General features: G+C 61.2%; 1 protein-coding gene across 2 annotated transcripts; it reads left to right on the top strand.

The window, feature by feature from the left end:
* The first annotated feature begins 658 nt into the window (after positions 1–658).
* On the top strand, positions 659–21,438 carry ZNF316 (zinc finger protein 316). 2 transcript variants are annotated; one of them, XM_054655465.2, is made up of 8 exons: positions 659–2,442; positions 2,841–3,004; positions 6,822–6,959; positions 7,376–7,761; positions 7,961–8,070; positions 8,818–8,944; positions 9,476–9,589; positions 17,304–21,438. In XM_054655465.2, exons 1-8 carry the CDS (start codon positions 1,558–1,560, stop codon positions 19,610–19,612), a joined length of 4,233 nt encoding a protein of 1,410 aa, XP_054511440.2. In that variant the 5' UTR covers positions 659–1,557; the 3' UTR covers positions 19,613–21,438. The 2 variants fall into 2 exon arrangements, with proteins under 2 accessions (XP_054511440.2, XP_024213479.1); XM_024357711.3 differs by lacking the exon at positions 2,841–3,004 and having other exon boundaries at positions 2,305–2,442.
* The last annotated feature ends 429 nt before the right edge of the window (positions 21,439–21,867 follow it).

The raw sequence follows: 21,867 nt of genomic DNA, 5'->3' as shown, positions 1-21,867 counted from the left end.
CACTCCAGCCTGGGCAACAGAGTGCGAGACTCCATCTCAAGAAAAAAACAAAAACAAAACAAACCACCACCACCACCACCAACCACCACCAACCACCACCACCACCAAAAACTGACTCACAGTTCCGCATGACTGGGGAGGCCTCAGGAAACTTACAATCATGGTGGAAGGGGAAGCAAACACTTCCTTCTTCACATGATGGCAGGAAGGAGAAGTGTGGAGCAAAGCGGAAAAGCCCCTTACAAAACCATCAGATCTCATGAGAACTCACTAACATGAGAACAGCATGAGGCGAACTGCCCCCATGATTTAATTACCTCCCACCGGGTCCCTTCCACAACATGTGGGGATCATGAGAACTCCAATTCAAGACGAGATTTCAGTGGGGACACAGCCAAACCACATCACCTGGTGACACTGCTTTTGGTCAATTGTTAATTGTCCTACAGTCAGAGCCCTTCCTGGGAGCTGCCTGGGGGCAATTGCACCTTCCTACTGAACCTGACGGATCAGGTAGGGTGGGGAAGGGTCTAATCTAGGGATTAGGGGTTCTAAGAGATACCCACAGGAGAGTCAGGCAGTGTCATTCAGATGTGGGCCTGGAGGAAAGGGACAGGGAGTGGTGGGCACTGAGGACCATGGCCACGCTCAGTCCCACCCACAGAAGCTGGTTACTTCTCAGGCCCTACTGGCTGGTGCCCTGCAAACCAGGGGCCTTGTGTTGCCAGAACTTCTGATTTTTCAGATTTTATTTATTATTAGAGACAGGGTTTCAATCTGTTGCCCAGGCTGGAGTGGAGTGGTGCAATCATAGCTCACTGCAGCCTCGACCTCCTGGGCTCAAGCAATCCTCCCACCTTGTTTTCCCAAAGTGCTGGGATTACAGGTGTGACCCGCCTCGGCCCTCCAGAGTGCTTAATTTATAGGTGTGAGACCCCGCATTAGAACCTGATTTTTCAATTTTATTTTTTAAACAAGAATGGGACTCCTTATTTTAAAATGTTATTATATTAACTTTAAGACATTTTAAAACACCAAGAGCCAAGCGACATCACTGTGAGGGTCTGATTCAAGGGGTTGGGGCTGCACCCCTCTGTGGGACTAAGGTTTGAGTCCTCCTCTATCTTATTATTATTATTTTGAGACAGAGTCTCACCTTGTCGCCCAGGCTGGAGTGCAGTGGTGTGATCTCGGCTCACTGCACCCTCTGCCTCCCGGCTTCAAACGATTCTCCTGCCTCAGCCTCCCAAGCAGCTGGGACTACAGGGGTGCGCTACCACGGCCGGCTAATTTTTGTATTTTTAGTAGAGATGGGGTTTCACCCACCATGTTAGCCAAGCTAGTCTCGAACTCCTGACCTCGTGATCCGCCCGCCAAGACCTCCCAAAGTGCTAGGAGTACAGACACCGTGCCTGGCCGAGTCCTCTATCTCTTGCCCAGTCAGGCCTGGGGTCCCCACAGAAAAGCACCAAGAACAATGGTGCAGGCGGGCTGGGAGCTGGGGAAGGAGCCTAGGCCACACCATTCCAGGCGGAAGACAGACCCTGGACTCCACCAATGCCAGAGCTCATCCTGACACCCCAGCTGCACCTCTTGGGAGCAGGTGCAGACAGGCTTGTGGGTGGGGGTCTGGGGGTGGCCGCTGAGCGCACCGACCCCTCCCTGGGTTCCTGGGGTCGCCTGTCACTTCTGCCCCCACACTGGCCATTCCCTCTGCCTGGACATCGCTTCCCTGCCCGTGACCCCATGTCCCTCCAAGTGCGGGCTCCACAACCCCAGTCTCCTCCTGCACTCAACCGCCACAGTCCACCCGTAAGACGTTCACCCCGCCCGTCCCTCCTCCCTCCCCACCCACAAGACGTTCACCCCGCGCGGGCCCGGGGATCTGGTGGAGGCGTGGACACCTGGCCCCCTCCCCACCACAGGGGTCGCCTCCTCCCTCCACCATCCTGGGGTCCCGGGCAGGCCCCGTGGACTGGCGGAGGGGGCCCAGCGCGGGGCCTGGTCCTCAGCGGGCGCCCCGATGAACGAGGCCGGGCTGGGGTTCGGGGAAGGCGGTGGTCGCAGCGGCGGGACCTCGGGGTCACCTCCGAGACCTGGCCAGGGTGTCCAGGAGCGGGGCGAGGTTGTGGGCGCCCCACGAGTGTCGAGGGCGCTCCCGTCCCCTCCCCGCACGCCCCGTCCTCGCCCCGGCCCGAGGCCCAGCTGGGCAAACCCCCGCAACCCGCGCTTCCCCGCTCCGCGCCGCTGCCCCCGCGTGACCGGAAGTTCCTCCCCCCGCGGGCGCGGGCGGGGCGGGGCTGGCCGGCGGTACTTCCGGTGCCCACGCGCCGCCGTCGCGCAGCTCCCGGGCCGTCACTTTGTGTAGCGCGGGGCCCGCCGCCGGCCCGCAGGCCCCGGCCCCGGCGTCCGGCCCGTGGCTCGGCCAGCCCGGCCCGCGCGGTGAGTGGGTCTCGCGGGGCCGGTGGGCGGCGGCGCGGGCGGCAGGTGCGGGCGGGCCGGGCTTGCGCTCGGGGGCGGCGGCGGCGGCGGGGCCGGGCTGGCCCTCGACGCCCGGCGCGGGGAGGCCGCGGGGAGGCGGCGGGGCCGGGGCCTGCAGGGTCGGAGCGGAACGCGGGTAGGGACTTCCGCGGCAGCGCCCCCGCCTCCCGGACCCCCGTCCGGGCCTGCGCGTTGCCGACCCCCGGGGCCGGTCCGGGCAGGAGGCGGAGGGGGCAGGCCCGGGAGGCCACGCGTGACACCTCGGGGTGCCCGCCCACGCCTTCTCGGACGCAGCGGCAGGGGCTGGGCCGCGGCCGCCCCCAGGACACACCCATCCAGGAGGGGCTGTCATCGTCTAGGTCTCTGCAGGAGGAGGCGGCTCCGGACGCCCCCTGGGGGGCGGGAGGCGCTCGGCTCGTCGCCCCAGGAGCCCGCTTTGTGACCTTGGGGGCCTTATCCGGGCTTTCCCTCATCTGCAGAAGGAGCCCCGGTGGGCTGCTCGGCTGTCTTCTGCTGCCGGCAGGTGGGTAGGGACACCCATCCCTGGGATTGGATGGGGTCTGGGCTGTCCCGCGTGGCAGCAGAGGTAGGAAAGGGGCTGGGCTTTGGTCGAGGACCCGATGGGCAAGAGGAAGTGCAGGTACCAGGAGGATCAGGCCCCCAGCTCTGCTTGTGTGGGGAGACCTCGGTGCTTGGTTTGGTTCAACAAGTGTGGGCAGGTCTGGGGAGCCGGGTGGGGTGGTGAGGGGGCTACCCTGGGGAACCTGAGATGGCCCCCGTGGAAATAACCTGCACCAGGAGCAAACCCAGGAAAGTAGGGGGATCCAGAATCCGAGGACAGACAGTGAGGACTGTGGTGGTCGGGGAAGGAAGTCCTTCAGGAGGGCATGAAGACCCGAAGGGCTCTGAGGGCAGCGGGGGCCACCCAGAGGGAATGAAGGGGGCTAGACTAACAAGCACACCCCCACATCTCCCGCTCTCTGAGTTGGGTTTCCCTGGCTTTGGAGCTTTTGTGAGGAGTTTCTACCAACTTTCAAGCTTTGCCTCTTCTTCCTGCCCTTGCCTCGCTCCCTTCTCCTCTTGGGAGATACTTTGTCACCTCCCATTCTAAATGTTGGCTGCAGCACTGTATCCTAGAGTGCAGGGCCCTAGTAGAAATGAGGGTTTGGGGCCGGGTGAGGTGGCTCACGCCTGTAATCCCAGCACTTTGTGAGGTCGAGGCGGGTGGATCACCTGAGGTGGGGAGTTTGAGAAATGAGGGTTTGGGATGACGTTGGTGAAGCTCCCTGTGGCCTCTGGTTTGGGATTGATGCTGATGAGGCCCCCCGTGGCCTCTGACCCAGAGTTGGATGCCGAGGGAGAAGTGAGCAGTGTTTACAGTGGACTGGCAGGCTGGCAAGAAGAGGGCAAGAGTGCAGGCCTGGGGGAGGCAGAGATAACCCAGGGCGAGTTGCTGGAATCTAAACTCTGCCCGGACTGCTGAGGTCCGTTTTTCAAACCATTATGTCCTGAGTCTTGGGTTGGGGACGATGTGTGGCTGTGCTGCTCACCTCTGTAGGAGCTGGTCCTCCACCTTCTCTGGTCGTCCGTGGGTGGACTTCTTGGGAGAAAGAACTCAGTGTCCTCTTTGGAGGGAGAGACTCTCCACTGCTTCTGGGGTGAGTTCCAATTCCAAGGGTCCCCCCAACCCCCTACCCCCAGCAGTGGTCAGCCTGTTCTGGAACAGGACAGTGGGGCCAAAACGCTGAGTTTGAAAAATCCTGTGTCCATCACATTGGCTGGCGACTTTAGACATTCTTTTAGTAAGTATTTGAATGCTTCTTAAGTGCTGGTGTGAGGGGTATTCAGACATGAGCAAAGGGAGCTTCTGCCGCCCGGGAGCTGGCTGTACTCAGGGAGAGAGATGATAAGACAGTCTCATAAGTGTATTTTTAAGATGTGGTGAGTGCTGTGAGGGAAGAATTACAGGGAACTGTGTCACCCACTGGGGCCCAGGGGGCTGCCTCAGAAGACCACCCAGGAAAAGGGGAAGAGAGTTCTGGGGATGGGGAATAACACACACACGGCCTGAGATGAGACGAACATGCAGCCACTTTATTCCAAAGCTGTGAAGTGTTCTTCCGTTGTGTCTTCGTATATGGCGGCCTGGCTCTGGGAGTTTAAAGTTGCTGCTTCAGGTGGTGGCCAGGCAGGAGACAGCTCTACTGAGCTTGGCATGGCACCTAGGCCCAGCCTGAATCTGCGGCCTGAGGCTTGAAAGAGAAAAGCCCTCCTCTGGGCCTCAAGTGGGTGGCAGTTGGGAAACCGTTGCTGAGTGTACCCAGCGCCCTGAGTGCTGGGCAGGGCCGCGTCCTCCTGGAGGTGGCTGGCATAACACGCGGCACATGGATTTCGACACTTTGGGCATCTTCACACGCCAAAGAGCTGTGGACACTGAGAAGGTTGGCTTCTGGGAGAGGCTGGAGGTTGGGGTGGCGCTCCCAGGCATAGTTCTGTGACTTGAGTCTTTGGGGGTCAGTGATTCTGAAACTAGAAAGGGGGCTGGAGCCAGTCAGGGGGCACGTGTGACCTTCGGGACAGAGGTGGCTTCTGGATGCCTGTGTGTCCCAGCCTTTGACTTGGGTGGGCCTGTGTGAATGCTCAGAGCTTCCTGGCTATTAAAGTGTGGATTTTAAAGCAACTGCTCAAAGCAGTTCAGGAAATGAGTACGCGCGGCTGCTATGGTTTGGGTGTTTGTCCAGGTGTCAGGCTGTTCTCGCATTGCTGTAAAGAAATACCTGAGACTGGGTCATTTATAAAGAAGAGGTGAGACTGGCGCATGGTTCTGCAGGCTGTACAGGAAGCATGGTGCTGGCATCTGCCTGGCTTCTAGGGGGCCTCAGGAAGCCTTTAATCATGGTGGACGGTGAGGGGGAGTAGGTATGTCACATGGCGAAAACAGGAACAAGCAAGAGAGAGTGAGTGGGGAGGCGCCACACACTTTTAAAGACGACCAGATGTCCTGTGAACTCATTACTCACTGTCTCCAAGGGGATGACCCAAGATTCAGGAGGGACCCACCCCCATGATCCAGTCACCTCCCACCAGGCCCCGCCTCTAGCATTGGGGATTACGGTTCAGCGTGAGATCTGGGCGGGGACAAACATCCAGGCTCCATCAGTCCCCTTCCAGTCTCAGGCTGAAGCATGATTTCCAGTGCTGGAGGCGGGCCTGCTGGGAGGTGATTTCCAGTGTTGGAGGTGGGCCTGGTGGGAGGGGATTGGCCCATGGAGGCGGATCCCTCATGAATGGTCTAGCACCGTCCCCTTGGTGATAAGGGAGTTCTCAGTTCACAAGAGATCTGGTTGTTTTAAAAGAGTGGGGCTTCCTCCCTCTCTCTTGCTGCCCCTTTGCCTCCCTCCATGAGTGGAAGCTTCCTGAGGCCCTCCCCAGAAACAGATGCCGGCGCCATGTTGGTGCAGCCTGTTGAACTGTGAGTGAATGAAACCTTTTTTCTTTGCCACTTACTCAGCCTCAGGTATTCCTTCACAGCAATGCAGAAATGGCCTAACAGCTGCCTAACTGATAGAGAAGTGATGGGTTATGGAGGGAGAGCTAATCACGGAGCAGCTTTCTCCTGTGTCCGTAAGAACACCAGGCGTGGTGGTCTGGACTGTTCTCGTGAAGGCCACTCAGTCTTGTTTTAGGAGTTCTGTGGCAGACACTGTCCACTGCTCGAGCTGGATGAGCTAGGGTGGGCCCAGTGCTCTGTGTGGCCAAGTGGCCTGACACTCCAGGGTGCTTCTGGGGCTCATGGTCTCTCCCCCTGGATTCTGGGCTTGGCTTGCTTTGGAAATGGCCCTGTTCAGGCCAGAGACACTGATGGTGTGTGTCCTGGGTAATGGGCCCGGTCTCAGGTTTATACCCAGAAAGGAGCCACAGAAATGGACTCATCAACGCTGTGACTCTGCCGTGCCCTTGGGACCCCACAGGGGCTAGTGAAGGACACTAGCAGTGGGGAGGGGCAAGGGGTCCCAGGGCCAGCAGCTCCCATCCTGCTGTGTCCATGGCCCTGGACCCTGGACCCTGTGTCAGTGTGGCTGCCTCTCCCCTGAGCTTCTGGGCTGAGCTGTTACTGATGTCAGTGAGAGAGTAGGACACTGTAGCCTCTAGGGCTTTGGTAAGTCAGCCCTTAAGAGTCTCTGATCCCCAAACTTGAAATGTCACAGGCATTTCCTGTCCTCCTGATGGTCTGGCGATGAGCCGTGTGTCCACCATGCACTGCGCTTTTCACAGAGCGAGGGCTGAGGGCACATGAGGGTGATGCTGGCTCACAGCCCCCACTCTCCCATGTCCTGCAGGAAGGAGCCTGACCTGCCGGCTTCCTGGCACCTGTCTCTCCTCCCAGCCCCGTCGTGCCTTGCAAGTGCCTGCATCCTGTCTGTGCTGAGACCTCTTGGCGTTCCCTGCTGGCCTGGTTCATGTGTGTTGAGGACCAGGTAAGCGTCTCTTTGTCCTGGGTATCAGGTGGGCTTTTCCTTCTGGCTAAACATGGGCCACCCTCGGGCTGTGTGATGCTTCCTTGTGGATAAAGACTGGGATAAATGCCTGATTTACTCCAGGAAAGAGCAGCAGTTCACACCAGGCACGTAGTTCTTGGTGAAAAGGAGCTGAGACTGGCATCCCAGGGGTCACGCGGAGGGGCTCTTGGGGCAGCCTTTCTGGGTACAGAATGTCTTGGTGGTGCAGGGTAAGATCGTGGGAAGGCCCGGTCCTCCCTCATCTCCATTGCCTTCAACTACATAACAGGAGTAAATCCTGCTCCCCTCGCCCCCGCCAGGCTGCGGGAGACCCTGTGAGGGGACCGTGTGGTGTGCTGAGAGCAGCCCGTCACTGGCGTCCATCTGCATTTCAGGCCACGTGGAGGCTCGCTCCCAGGGAGGATGGCGGCGCTCCACACGACTCCCGACTCCCCAGCTGACCAGCTGGAGCGGGCAGAGGACGGGTCAGAGTGCGACCCTGACCAGGAAGAAGAGGAGGAGGAGGAGGAAAAGGGGGAAGAGGTGCAGGAGGTGGAAGAAGAGGAGGAGGAGATAGTGGTGGTGGAGGAGGAGGAGGAGGGTGTGGCAGAGGTAGTGCAGGATGCGCAGGTGGAGGCGGTGGCCGAGGTGGAGGTGGAGGCGGACGTGGAGGAGGAGGATGTGAAGGAGGTGCTGGCAGAGGAGCAGTGTCCGGCGTTGGGGACCCAGGAGCGACTTAGCCGTGGTGGTGATGCCAAGTCCCCAGTTCTTCAGGAAAAGGGTAAGAAAAGCAGCCAGCCTTGGGGAGGAGATGAACGGGGCTGAGGTGGGCCAGGCCAGGGACCTGGTCAAGCCAGGAGGGCTCTTGGGCCGACAGGGTGGAGCTGAAACCCAGCTTTGCAATGAGGGTGTTGCCAGGGCTCCTGGCCCTGCAGGCTGGGGGCTCAGGGCAGCTGGCCCTAAGAGATCTCTCCCCACAGGCCTGCAGGCCTCCCGGGCTCCAGCCACTCCTAGGGATGAGGACCTGGAGGAGGAGGAAGAGGAGGAGGAGGATGAGGACGAGGATGATTTGCTGACGGCTGGGTGTCAGGTGAGCCGCCCTCTCCGTTTGGGGCTTGGGTAACCCGGGCAGGGTTTCCCCGGGGCCTCGGCACCTGCTGTTTGGAGGCGTCTGTTGGCAGCGGCCATGGCACTGGAGTCCCCGGACCAGGCCCAGGCCCTGAGCTGGGAGGGGCCACAGGAAGCGGCTGGGTGTCCAGCCCCAAGCCCGGGGGTGTGGTCCTGCTTTCCTGGGCGTTGGGTTGTCCTGATTGCTTTGGCTGCCACCCACTCAACCGCACTGTGCACAGCGACTTCAGAGGCCTGGCTCTCCCCCAAGGCTGGCCCTCCCCTCACCTGGAGTGCCTGTCACATGTCCAGGGTCCGGGTTCCTGCTGCCCAGTCAGGTCAGGCACCAGTGCCCACGCTCGGTTTAGTTGCTGCTGCTTGTCCACTCGGGTGTGGGCCCTCCATGGCTGACATGGCCATTGCACTGGCTTGAGCCAGACTGCATGAAGAGGGGGACTGGGGGCGGGGCTCCTTGTCTCCTGGCCTCTGCTTGAGCCACAGCTCTGCCGTATGAGCTGGGTCGTTCACCGTCTTTGAGCTTGAGTCCCCATTCTCTGGCTGGGATCTGGTCCTTGCTTTCCAGGGCTGTGGCAAGGCCTGAAAGCCCTCAGTGCCATCTGGGCATCTGTGTCCCCTGACACCCATGCTGGAGAGCCTCAGTGGCCTCAATCTTCCGTGGCTCTTTGTAAAGGGCTCCCTCAGCCTCTCACCTGAGGCTCTGTTTCCCCAGGGGCTGGTGACGTTTGAAGATGTGGCTGTGTACTTCTCCCTGGAGGAGTGGGAAAGGCTGGAAGCAGACCAGCGGGGCCTCTACCAGGAAGTCATGCAGGAGAACTATGGGATTCTCGTGTCCTTGGGTAAGGACGGGACCCTTTGTCCCCAAGAGGCAGCCTGGTGTGATGGCTGCCAGGGTCTTAGCTGTCTGACGGGGCGCTTTTCAAATCCCAGGGTCTTTCCAAAGGTGGATGCTGGGCCCAGCCCACCTCCCAGGGAAGCCCTAGGACCCCATGGCCCCTGGGTGGGGCGGGGGATGTCACTGGCCAGGCAGCACCCTGAGCCAGGTGACACATCTGTGGAGGCTGTCTGTCTCTGGTGTCTGCTGCATGGCCCCTGAAGCCTCCAGGGGTGAGGCGGAAGGCGAGGGAGGAGGAGGGTTGTGGGCATCTTGCAGGTGAAGGTGTTGGGGGGGCTTGGTGGGAGGAGGGCAGGGGAGGACAGGGAAAGGTTCAGAGGGAAGGGACCGCCTGGACCCTCCAGAGCAGGGGTGTGGGAGGGCTGGTGCTGGGAAGACGGAGGTGGAGGGGCACTGAGCGGTGGCACAGCACGGGCTGCAGGGCAGGGGAGGGCCCACGGGAGCCGCCTGCAGCCGCCGTCTGTTCTCCTGGCAGGATACCCAATTCCCAAGCCCGATCTGATCTTCCGGCTGGAACAAGGGGAAGAACCTTGGGTCCCAGATAGCCCCCGACCTGAGGAAGGAGACATCGTCACTGGCGTCTACACAGGTGAGCGTGGATGGAATTTCGTGGTTTGTGCCGATAGCTTCTTGGAGCTGTTGTCAAACTTTGGCCTTCACTGCGCTCTCTGCAGACCTGGTACCTGGTGCCTCTGACTGCGCCTCTGCCTTTGCCGCCTGGCTCCTGGTGGTTCAAGTTCCAGAAAGGTCCGAGGGCTGTAAGGTCCTTAGAGAACCTAGAGGCTCCTCCTAGGAACCTTTAAAAATGATACCCTGCCCTGCGCTGGAGCCTGTGAATTTCTTTGCATGTGAGGGGCCAGCTGTCAGGTGGTCGGCTGAGCCAGGGCAGACCCAGGAGCCCAGCACACCATTGCGGAGGCCTTTCTGATGGCACAGCGCTAGCCGGTCCTCCTGCTTCTCCGCCCACTTGGCCATGTCTGGGAAAAGGCTCCCCCCAGTCTCCCTTGCTCTCCCTGGAGCACCATGGGCAGGACTCTGACCGGGATGGGCAGGTTGGGGCATTCTGGAGAGGAGGTTTTGGAGTGATGGGTGCAGAAGGTGTTCAGGGTGGTGAATTTCCCTGAAAGCCTCAGGCCCAGCTCTGGCTCTGCTCCTTCAACTCTAAGGCCCCCTTTATTCATCTGAAGAAACTGAACTCAACTCAGGTTCCCACTGGGGGACGCCACATTGTCAGTTGCGTGGAGGTCCTTAGTGGTGTCTGAGGGGCTCCTAGCGTCAGAGAGCTCTGCAGAGGCCCCTGCCCCACAGGTGTCTGGTTTGGGGCTAGGTGATGCCAGTTAGGAGGGGCAATGGGTAGATTTGGAGCACTTCATAGATGTGTTTTCAAATGAAAATACAAGCTGGGTGCGGTGGCTCATGCCTATAATCCTAGCACTTTGGGAGGCTGAGGTGGACAGATCACTCGAGGTCAGGAGTTTGAGACCAGCCTGACCAACATGGCAAAACCCCGTCACTACTAAAAATACAAAAATTAGCTGGGTGTGGTGGCGTGTGCCTGTAGTCCAAGCTACTCGGGAGGCTGTGGCAGGAGAATGGCTTGAACCCGGGAGGCAGAGGTTGTAGTGAGCCGAGGTTGTACCACTGCACTCCGGCCTGGGTGACAAAGTGAGCCTCTGTCTCAAAAATTAAAAAAGAAATAAAAAAAAAATAGGCTAGGTGCGGTGTCTCATGCCTGTAATCCCAGCACTTTGGGAGGCCAAGGTGGGCAGATCACGAGGTCAGGAGTTCAAGACCAGTCTAGGCAATATGGTGAAACCCCATCTCTACTAAAAATACAAAAATTAGCTGGGTGTGGTGGTGCGCACCTGTAGTCCCAGCTACTTGGGAGGCTGAGGCAGAAGAATCACTTGAACCCGGGAGGTGGAGGTTGCAGTGGGCCAAGACTGCGCCACTGCATTGCAGCCTGGGCGACAGAGTGAGACGCCATCTCAAAAAAAAAAAAAAAAAAATCAGATCTCGTGAGAACTCCCTCACTATCATGAGAACAGCATGGGGGAAACGGCCCCCATGATCTGATCACCTCCCACCAGGTCCCTCCCTTGACACGACACATGCGGATTACAATTGGAGATAAGGTTTGGGTGGGGACACAGAGCTGAACTATCATTGAGGCCTGCCAGTCCCTCCTCTGTGTCATTGTAGGAGGCCCTTCCTGCCGCCATTCTCCAGACACTTGGGGACCCTCTTGGAATATTCCCCAGGTTTCAGTCAGGAGGGCTCTGGTTGGCAAGAAAGATCACTGCTGCCCCCAGGATGAGTCTGGGATGTGGATGACGCTCTCAGGAAGAGAAGGGGACACAGACCTGCGGGGCCCGTCCCTCAGCGTGTGGTCTACTTGTGCTCCTGTTCTCTGTGCCTCCTGGAGGGTTAGGGGTAGAGCCTTGTGCAGGCTTGAGCCTGAGTGGTTCCCTTTCAGCCCGGGCAACAGTACCCTTGTGGCCTGTGCACCTGGCTGGGGTTTGAGAGCTACCTGAGGGGCTGGCTGGGCCAGTGCCTCCTGCATCCCCTGCGGATGGTCGTCGTGTTGGGGCTGGCAGGCCTGGGATGCCCCCCGGCCCTGAGTGGGTGTGTAAAGTCAGTCTCTGAAATGTGATCCATAGCCTGTGTACTGAGTGGCTACCCTCCCCTGATGCTCCCCGCCTCCCCCAGTGCTCCCTGCCTCCCCTGCATTCATTTCTGGTCAGCTGAGCTGGTTGAGATCGCTGGGGCAGGACAGAGGCTGCCTGTGCCCAGGCTGACAGAGTTTGTTTCTAGACTGGAGTCTTGCAAGAGCCAAGTATGTCCCTCTCTTGGGCTCCTTGATGAGTTGGGCCACACATGACATCTGGGCTCTGGCACTGCCCTGATCAGGACCCACCCCTCCTGAGGGCTGCTGAAGCCCCCACCTGCCCTTCAGCCATGCTCCAGACCCTCCCTTGCCCTGCCTTTCTCCTTACCTGGCTTAGATCCCCGCCCTGGTTGAACCCTGTTTTCTGCCGGCTCTGGTCTGCACTAGAGCAAGAATGTGCCTGGAGAAAATTGTGGCTGTGGGTGCCTGCCAGTGGCATTGGCCTGGCGGGCCAGCCCTGTACTTGTGGGACTGCCTTTCCACCCTCCGAGATGGACCCCCTCAGCCACTGCAGACTGGCCCTTCTGAGGTCACCTGCCCCGGTGAGGGGCAGGCCCAGTGCCTGTCCTCAGAGAGGCCCCTCCTTACAGACCTGGCAGCCTGGCCAAGGCCATGCAGCTGGTTCAGATGCCAGTGCAGAAGCTGCGCCCGAGAGCCCGCCTCCCCCAAGCACCAATGTGTGGGGCCAGTGCCACCCTCATCTCCCTGACAGTTTGCAGAAGGGAGCACTGCTAATGCCTATGAACTTGGGCGTGTCACCCTTGTCCACCTCCTCCCTTTGCGACTGTCCCCCGTGAGAGAAGCTCTCCCTAAGGCCATCTGGAGTTTGTGTCTGAATGGAGAAAGTTGCACTGGCCGGGTGAGGGGAGGGAGCAGTGTTGGCTTCACTCGGAACTGACTTCCACAGCCTGCACTCCAGGCCAGGCCCCAGCGGATGGGTTGTCAGAGGGAGAGAAGTGGCGCTGTTCAGTCAGCCAACTCCGTGGACTCGCCGTGGGGCCCAGGTCAGGTTGGGCCTGGAGAGCAGGTTCCAGACTCCGAGATGGGCAGAGGTTGCCCAGGAGTGGGAGTTGTAGATGGTGGCGGCCTGGTGCCATGGGTGGTGTGTGTGGGCTACACTGAGCAGCATCCCTCAGTGATGTGAGATGTGTGTGGGGTCCCATGGCAGGTTGGGACCGTGTCTTCTGGGTCAGGCATGTGGCTGTGGGGCCACTGTCTTCCCCACAGCCACTGTGATTAGTGTCCTATGTAGGACCCCCACCCTGTGCCCAGGGCAGGGCACTTACCAGACTGTTCTGGGGGCTGTGCTGCTGGGGACATTGGTTGGCCCCTGGGATTACCACTGCCTCCCACACAGTTAAACCAGGGCCTGGGGACAGAAGCTGGAGAGCCTGCAGTTGTGTTGGTGGGATTCTGGGTAAATGCCCGGCTTTGGTGATGCCCATGAGCACCCTCCCAGGTGTAGGGACCTTTGTGCATCCAGGGCCTGAGGGCCTTGGCACTGCACCAGCCACTGGTGAGCAGGAGGGCACTAGTGTGGGCTGGAGGGTGCCCCACCCCTCCTGTCCAGTCCAGGAGGCAGCCTGCCCCCGGGGCACAGGGCTGGCCAGGGGCCTATCTAGGATTAGGGACTGTGGCCCAGCCTCAAGAGCAAAGGCCTTGGTGGGGATCTGTGGCCACCAGGGCCTGATGGCAGGAAAGGAGCATCGCCTGACATTTGGGGGACAACTTGAGCAATGACCAACAGAAAGCATGGGATGGACAGCAGGGGGCCTTGGCATCTGCAGGGACCTGTGGTGGCAGCAGCGCCACCTGACCCAGGGAGCAGTGGAGGTGCTGCTGCAGCCGCATCGCAGGTGTTTACGGATGTGCATTTCATCCTGGCAGCAGTCCCACCAAGTGGATTGCAGGTGCTGTTATCAACCCATTTTACAGATGGGAAAACTCAGATTTAAGGCCTTGCCCAAGGTCCTATGGCCAGTGCGTCATAGGAGTGGAATTCACACCCAGACAGAGCCCGGGTCCCCCAGCTGCCTTTTGAGGTGAAGCCAAGGGAGAGAAGGTGTAGCATCCCGGCCTGGCCCCTGCCGTCCTGGTGGAACTGAGCAGATGTGGGGCTTCAGCCTGCAGGAGGGTTGCTGCGGGCACAGGGGAGTAGTGAGCCCTTGAGGAACATCTCAGCATTAAGGTTCAAAGGGGAAGCCTCTAAAGACGCCACTCATGCTAGGGAGCAGCTGTGCCTGGTGCTGATGCCTGTGGAGGGAGGTGGGGGGATCGTTCCTGTGACAGCCCCAGCCCCAGCCCTGAGGCCTTTCATTCATTCCCTTGCACCCAGCCTGCTGGGGTGGTCTCCCTCTCCATCAGCTCCTGTCACCTGCCGCTGGATGGGGGGGGGGGGGGGTCTTAGTGTTCCCAGTTCAGGACATGGGCCGTGAAGGTTCTTGTGGCCATACTCTGGAAGCTTCTCCCTCCCTAGACAGCTGACTTTGAGCCTCTGATCGGCCTCTCCTTTTTATCACTGAGCCCTTGTGGTCCCTCTTCCGGAAGCCTAGCTGCATGTTGCTAGGTCAGAGTCCTTAGGCCTAAACATGAGGTGCAGGGGAGAGGGACCGTCAGTCCCAGGGTCTCCTCTCCTCTGCTGTCCCCTGGGTTCTGGAGGAAGCAGGTGTGTTGGGTACCCTGGGCGGCTGTCGCATGGTTCCTGCCCCAGTGCCCTCCAGCTGTTGAGAAACATGCACCAGCCCCTCCTAGTCAGCCTCCTGTCGCCCCGGCTTGGGTCTGATGAGTTGAGCTGTGATGAGGCCTGACTTAGATCTGGAAGAGGGCTTTGGATCTGAGAGCCAGCAAACGCCCTCGGGGCCTTGTCCCTGGAGCCCTGTTGGCTGAACACCCTCACTCAAGGATGTTCCCATCGACTTTGACAGAGCCTGGCCTGGGGCAGGCTGGTCTCCCTCTGGGACCCTTCCCAGGGGCCCTGCTACTTCCTGGGAGCTCCCCTTATAGTGCAGCCCGCTCAGACTCCCCAGGGACTTGGATGTCCTTCCCCTCCTGCACTCGGTGTCAATGGTGGCCTGTCACCATGCCATATGCTGGAGTGTGGCCCACCCTTGTCCCAGTTGTTGGACAAGTGGCCATGCCAGCTCCAGAGCTGGCGGGGGGTGCCCTCTCTACAGATCCCACTGGGATGGGGGCTTCCTGCCTACCTCCCCAAGTGAGAGGATTCCCTGCTACGATCAGGATCAAGGGAGAGGTGATGGGAGGAGCCTCCCAGCTCTGGGCAGCTGAGACTTCTGTGGGCAAGGCCGCCCTTGGCCTGGAAGTCCAGTTCTTTGAGGCTTATTATCCAGTAAATGCTCGCTGAGTCTTGGCTGTTTCCTGAGGTACCGATGCACCCCGCTACAAAATCATAGTTGTTCCTAGGCGTGAACCTTCCCCGTTTGGAGGGGTCTCCAAACCCAAGACCTGCATCAGAGCCTCAGGGTGAGATCCTTTCGAGCTCTCTGCCAGCCTCCCTATCCTGTAGGGTTGGGGTATAGGGCTGGGGTGCAGCAGCCTTCCCAGACCTGGGGAGTGTGGCTGCCAGTCGGGGAAGGGTGGCCACTGATGGGGACGGGCCTTTTCTTTGCTGCTCTGTGCACGGAGTGGCTGTGGGTGGCAGTTCGAGGTAGACTCAACTTAGTGACAAGAAACCTTTTTATTTCAAGCTTACGTTTACTATGATAGTAAACCGATAAAGTATCATGAAATGTGAAAGATGCAGTAACCCGTTTTCTGACCCTTTTCTATGTTGCCTGTTTTTTCACAGTGAAGCCAGGCCTGTGTGGGTCTGTGTTTTCCTGCGGCTCTAGGTCCCCATATGGAATGCATGTGGGACGAGGCAGTGCCAAGGGCATGCAGCCTGGCAGGGGCCAGCGTGCGACATGAGGGGCTACCTGAGGCCTACTGGGACCTCCTGGGCTCCGACTTTCCCCCTAGGGCAGCACTCAGTGGTCCAGGCTTATCCAGCTAGGTGACGGCTGAAATGGGCAGGGGACCCAGGTGGGGTGAGGAGGAGATTTCCACACCAGCTGTGGGAGCTGGAACCTTCCAGATGCTGAGACTGTCGGGCAGACACCAGGCAGGGTCCATGAAGGTGCCTTAGAGCATCTGGGGCTGCAGGCCAGGTGTCATCCCTGTGTCCCGTGACTTAGTGCCTGCTCCATAGACACCAGTTCCCTCCTGGGTGCGTCACGATGTCTTAGGTGTTTGAGCCATCAACAGGAGCCCGACCGAGCCAGCTCCATCTACATGTTGTTCACTGCCTGCACAGGTGCCTCGTAAGGCTGAAGGGAGAGGGCAGGGGTGCAGCTTGGTGTGAGAGGGGCAGAATGGGGGAAGCTGAGCAAAGCTTAGAGCTGACAGGCCGGGCACGGTGGCTCACCCCTGTAATCCCAGCACTTTGGGAGGCCAAGGTGGGTAGATCACCTGAGGTCAGGAGTTTGAGACTAGCCTGACCAACATTGAGAAACCCCATCTCTACTAAAATCATCATCATCATCATCATCATCTGGGCGCACGCCTGTAACCCCAGTTACTCGGGAGACTGAGGCAGGAGAATTGCTGAACCCGGGAGGTGGAGGTTGCGGTGGGCTGAGATTCTGCCATTGCACTCCAGCCTGGGCAACGAGCTCAATTCCGTCTCAAAAAACAAAACAAAATAAAAAAAGGCTGGGCGCGGTGGGTCACGCCTGTAATCCCAGCACTTTGGGAGGCCGAGGTGGGCAGATCACCTGAGGTCAGGAGTTCGAGACCAGCCTGGCCAACATGGCGAAACTCCATCTCTACTAAAAATACAAAAATTAGCCAGCTGCAGTGCTGTGTGCTTGTAATCCCAGCTACTAAGGAGTCTGAGGCAGAAGAATTGCTTGAACCTGGGAGGTGGAGGTTGCAGTGAGCTTTTAAAAAAAAAAGCCGGGCGTGGTGGCCTGAGCCCATAATCGCAGCTACTTGGGAGGCTGAGGTGGGAGAATTGCTTGAACCCACGAGGTGGAGGTTGCAGTGAGCCAAGATCGAGCCACTGCACTCCAGCCTGGGTGACAGAGTGAGACCCTTGTCTCAAAACAAAAACAAAAAGCTTAGAGCTGACAAAGGCAGGTCTTCTGTGGACAGGGCCGCTGGCTGCGCTGTCTTCCAGGAAGGCCAGGGAGGCGGAGTTCTCCAGGAGCTTTGGGGAAAACTGCCCCAGCGTCTCCACCTGGTTTTCTCAGCACAGGATCCCTGCTTGGGTTTAACCTTCGGTCGCACCCCTTCCTAGAGTTTGCCCCGTTCCTCAGCAGGTGGCAAGCCCTGGAGGGAGCCGGCGGTCTGGAAGAGATGTTGGACGGGAGCCCTGGCTTTCCTGGGAGGGACAGTTTCATGTGCTGCGTGTCCCCAGGTTCCTAGCTGGGGGCGGCGGCTTTCCTGCCTTGCGGCTGTTCAGGACTGGCAGTGGGACATGGGCAACCGCTCACTTGGTGAAAGGAGGTGCCCCGTCCGACTGAAGGAAGGTCCTGCTGGTGGCGTCTCGGAAGCCCTGATTTCTCGGGACAGGAACCTGCCACAGGCTCCTGTCAAGTTCACTTACCTCTCTCTTCTGGCCTGCCTTTGTCGCCTTCAGGAGCCTGGTTCTGGACGGACGACATAGAGGACCACGAGGAGGAAGACGACGAGGACTTCCTGGCGGAGGTGGCCGAGGAGGAGAACGAGCCCCCAGGGCTCTGGTCGGCGGCCTACGGCGTGGGGGACGTGCCTGGGACGTGGGGGCCCGACGACTCGGATTCGGCGCAGACTCCAGAGGGGTGGGGGCCCGACCCAGGCGGCCTGGGGGTCCTGGCCGACGGCTCTGAAGCGAAGCCTTTCCTGCCCGGCCGGGAGCCGGGTGCGAACCTGCTGTCGCCCTGGGCGTTCCCTGCCGCAGTGGCCCCGCCTGCCGGGAGGCCGGAGACCACGTGCGACGTGTGCGGCAAGGTCTTCCCGCACCGCTCGCGGCTGGCCAAGCACCAGCGCTACCACGCGGCCGTCAAGCCCTTCGGCTGCGAGGAGTGCGGCAAGGGCTTCGTGTACCGCTCGCACTTGGCCATCCACCAGCGCACGCACACGGGCGAGAAGCCCTTCCCGTGCCCGGACTGCGGCAAGCGCTTCGTCTACAAGTCGCACCTGGTTACGCACCGACGCATCCATACTGGCGAGCGGCCCTACCGCTGCGCCTTCTGCGGCGCGGGCTTCGGGCGCCGCTCCTACCTGGTCACGCACCAGCGCACGCACACGGGCGAGCGACCCTACCCGTGTCCGCACTGCGGCCGCAGCTTCAGCCAGAGCTCGGCGCTGGCACGGCACCAGGCGGTGCACACGGCCGACCGCCCGCACTGCTGCCCCGACTGCGGCCAGGCCTTCCGCCTGCGCGCCGACTTCCAGCGCCACCGACGCGGCGGGGGCTGCGCGGAGGCGGGTGGTGACGGCCCCCGGCGGGAGCCCGGCGAGACGGCGGCCGCCGCGGGGCCCGAGGACACGGACCCTGGGCCAGAGGGATCTGAAGTTGGCGAGGCGGACGGAGAGGCGGAGGCCGCGGCTGAGGAGAGAGAGGAGGCGGCGGTGGCGGCGCCCACCCCCAGCGGCAAGGTGGACCCCGCGCCGGAACGGCGCTTCCTGGAGCTGGGCAACGGCCTCGGGGAGGGCGAAGGCCCCTCCTCCCACCCGCTGGGCTTCCACTTCCCCGTGCACCCCAAGTCCTGGCTGCACCCGGACAGCTTCCCGATCCTGGGCCTACCCGACTTCCGAGAGCGGCTGCCGGTCGACGGGCGCCCGCACCCGGCGCCCCTGGGGGGCCCGCTCTCCCTGGTGGAGGGCACCGGGCTGGCGTGCGACCCTTTCGGCGGCGGCGGGGCCGGGGGCGGCGGAGGCGGCCTGCGCGCGTTCGGGCCCGCCATCGGGGGTCTGCTGGCGGAGCCCGCGCCGGCCGCGCTGGCGGAGGAGGAGAGCCCATGGATCTGCTCGGACTGCGGCAAGACGTTTGGGCGCCGGGCCGCGCTGGCCAAGCACCAGCGCTACCACGCGGGCGAGCGGCCGCACCGCTGCGCCGACTGCGGCAAGAGCTTCGTGTACGGCTCGCACCTGGCGCGCCATCGGCGCACACACACCGGCGAGCGGCCCTTCCCGTGCCCCGAGTGCGGCGCGCGGTTCGCCCGCGGCTCGCACTTGGCGGCGCACGTGCGCGGCCACACGGGCGAGAAGCCGTTCGTGTGCGGCGTGTGCGGTGCGGGGTTCAGCCGTCGCGCGCACCTGACGGCGCACGGGCGCGCGCACACCGGGGAGCGGCCTTACGCGTGTGGAGAGTGCGGCCGGCGCTTCGGGCAGAGCGCGGCGCTGACGCGGCATCAGTGGGCGCACGCCGAGGAGAAGCCGCACCGCTGCCCCGACTGCGGCAAGGGCTTCGGCCACAGCTCGGACTTCAAGCGGCATCGGCGCACGCACACGGGCGAGAAGCCCTTCCGCTGCGCCGACTGCGGCCGCGGCTTCGCGCAGCGCTCCAACCTGGCCAAGCACCGGCGCGGCCACACGGGCGAACGCCCCTTCCCGTGCCCTGAGTGCGGCAAGCGCTTTTCGCAGCGCTCAGTGCTGGTCACGCACCAGCGCACACATACGGGCGAGCGGCCCTACGCCTGCGCCAACTGCGGCCGCCGCTTCTCGCAGAGCTCGCACTTGCTCACCCACATGAAGACGCACCGCGGAGCCACCGCAGCGCCGGGCTCGGGTTCGGCCCCAGCCCCCGCGCCCAAGCCCGAGGCGGCCGCCAAGGGGCCGTCCAGTGCCGGCCCGGGTGAGCGCGGCAGCGCTCTGCTGGAGTTCGCGGGCGGCACAAGCTTCGGCTCCGAGCACCAGGCCGCGTTCGCCGGGCCCTCGGGCGCCTACCGGGAGGGCGTCCTGTGAGGGGCCCGGGGCCGACGGCAGCGCAGCCTGCAGGGCCACCGGTCCCTCCCTTGGACGGCCGGCCCCCCGCTCCTCGGGCCCCAGGAGGCTGAGGGTCCCAGTCCTGGGTGCGGTGCCTTCCCTCAGCCCTCGCCCTGCGGCCCCGGGTCTCATGCCCGCCGGGTCCGTGTGCTCAGCCGGAGACGTGGGGGAGCTCTGGGGAGAAGAGCAGCGCGGAGGCAGCGAGGCCGGGACGTCACCCCCACGGAGACTGCGATATCCCCGGGGTGTGAAGCAGGGCGGTAGTTGGCGGGCGATGCTATTTATTTCACTCGGATTCCGACTTGGGTGGTCTGGGGAGCAAGGGACTTGTGTGTTTGCAACTGGGTGTGGCGGCGAGGGAGGGGAAAGTCCTTGCGCCACGGGGGGGTGGGGCCCAGCCACCCAGGTGGGCCAGCGGGATGCCTGGGAGGCCGGTGGGTTTGGCTGACCACTTCTTCCCATTCCTCAGTGGGAGACTTGGGCCCTCCCGGTCATCCGAGTCTGTCCCGAAGGTTTAACTGCGCGCGGCGAGGGGAGGCCTTGTAGGTTTCCAAAGGGCGGAGCTCCAGTGGGAAAACTTGAAACTTGTCTGCGGATATTTATTTCCACCTCTTGTATGGCCTGAAGAATCTAGGAGGAGAAAAAGCCAGATACCAAACTTACGGCCAGGCAGACGGGTCGCGGGTGTTGACAGGGTCCTGAGGGAGTTTGAAGCCTTATTCTCGAGCCGCCTCCTCTCCTCTACCCACACTTGCACCGAGGTCACCCCGGCACCCGCCGCACCGGTTCGGTTTTGGTCTCTGCTTGTCCTCTCAGTCCTTGGTACTTTCGTCTCCCTCAGCCGGAGGTGGCAAACTCAGACATCTACGGGCGCCCGAGGCCCTCGCAGCCCTGAGCCCCAGCTTTCACTTCCCTGGGCTGCCCCTCTCCGGGAGCAGGCAGACGCCCCGTTCTCGGAGCCCAGCGCTCACTTAGAGCGACTGAGGTTGGTCAAAGGATCTTTCCCCACATCCCATAATCAGGGCCCTAGGACACTCGCAGGTCCCTTTAACTCTGCTTCTGTCATTACACTAGAACAAGTAGTGTTTCTGTTTAGAGTCCCATTTCACAAATTGGTTAGTGGAGGCACCCGTGGCCTGGCAGCTTGCACAGTGGCTGTCCACCTCGGGGGGGTGTGGACCTGAGCCGTGGCTCAGTGACAAACCAGGCACCCAACTATGCAAGGCCCCTGCCTGGTGGGCATCCTACCCTCTGGACTGGGCCCATGGAAGCCACTGGGCGGGCAGCTGGGGTGTAGTTCATGTGAAGCCCCGTTCCCCTCACGCTTTTGGGGCCACTGTGAATGGGGCCAGGAAACGGATTTTTGGTGCAGCTGCATTCCCTAATAGACCTAGTTCCCTCCACGTTAGTGTAGACATGGCCTTGGGGGCTGAGCGCAGCAGCCAGGCTGCCAGGGCTGGGGGCGGGTAGGAGGCACGGTAGTTGGTGGGTGGGAAGAGGGCCTGGGTGGTGGCGGTCAGTTAGCCTGGCTGGGTGAGGTTGCGGGGCGGGGTGGTGAGGAGAGCAGGGGTCCCAGGGAGGCATCGGGGTGCTGGGTAATGACCTCGGCCCTGGGTTTCTCCTCTCCCTGTGGGACAGGAGCCTCAGAAAGGGCCAAGGGCAAGGTGGGCTTGGGGGGCTCCAGGAATCTCAGCTCTAGCCCTGTATGGCCAGGATCTGCTGTCCCCGTCCCTCCTGGGCCCCAGCAGCTGTCCTGCAGCCGTCAGCAGGAGGGCCTGGCTTTAATAAAGAGTGGACAAACTGAACTTCTGACTGGACTCCATGCTGTCGCCACTCCTGGGAACCCGTCGGGGAGGCTCTGCGCGGCCTCAGGTCCAAGTTGTTTCTGCAAACATTTTTTAAAAGATTTTCTCTTTTAAGAAATTAGAATGGGTCCTAGGATGGCCCATGAGGAGTTGGCCCCAGGCCAGTGTGGCCCCGTGCTGCCCATGCCCACCGTATTCCTTGGTGGCCCCCACGCTGCTCCACACTTGATGTAGTGCAAACACCTGACTTGGGGCATTACTTTTTGGGAAGATGTTGGCCAGGCTTCCAGAGGCCAGAGTGAGGGGCCAGGTACCCTTCGTAGTGGTCCAAACACATTCCCAGCCCTTTCTTCAGAGGCCCCAGCACCATGTGGCTCATCCAGGGCTCACCTGCTCCAGTACCAGGGCAAGGTGCACAGCCCCAGGACC

This window comes from Pan troglodytes, chromosome 6 (genome assembly GCF_028858775.2).
Source record: "Pan troglodytes isolate AG18354 chromosome 6, NHGRI_mPanTro3-v2.0_pri, whole genome shotgun sequence".
Taxonomy (NCBI): Eukaryota; Metazoa; Chordata; class Mammalia; order Primates; family Hominidae; genus Pan; species Pan troglodytes.
This window is presented reverse-complemented; position numbering and strand designations above follow the sequence as displayed.

Bases quoted from the DNA above. Each gene is read 5' to 3' on its own strand.
- ZNF316 (XM_054655465.2), top strand. From the start codon at position 1,558: ATGCCAGAGCTCATCCTGACACCCCAGCTGCACCTCTTGGGAGCAGGT. The intron at 2,443-2,840 runs GTGAGTGGGTCT...GTCATCGTCTAG, and splicing joins CGGCCAGCCCGGCCCGCGCG to GTCTCTGCAGGAGGAGGCGG. The intron at 7,762-7,960 runs GTAAGAAAAGCA...CTCTCCCCACAG, and splicing joins CCCAGTTCTTCAGGAAAAGG to GCCTGCAGGCCTCCCGGGCT.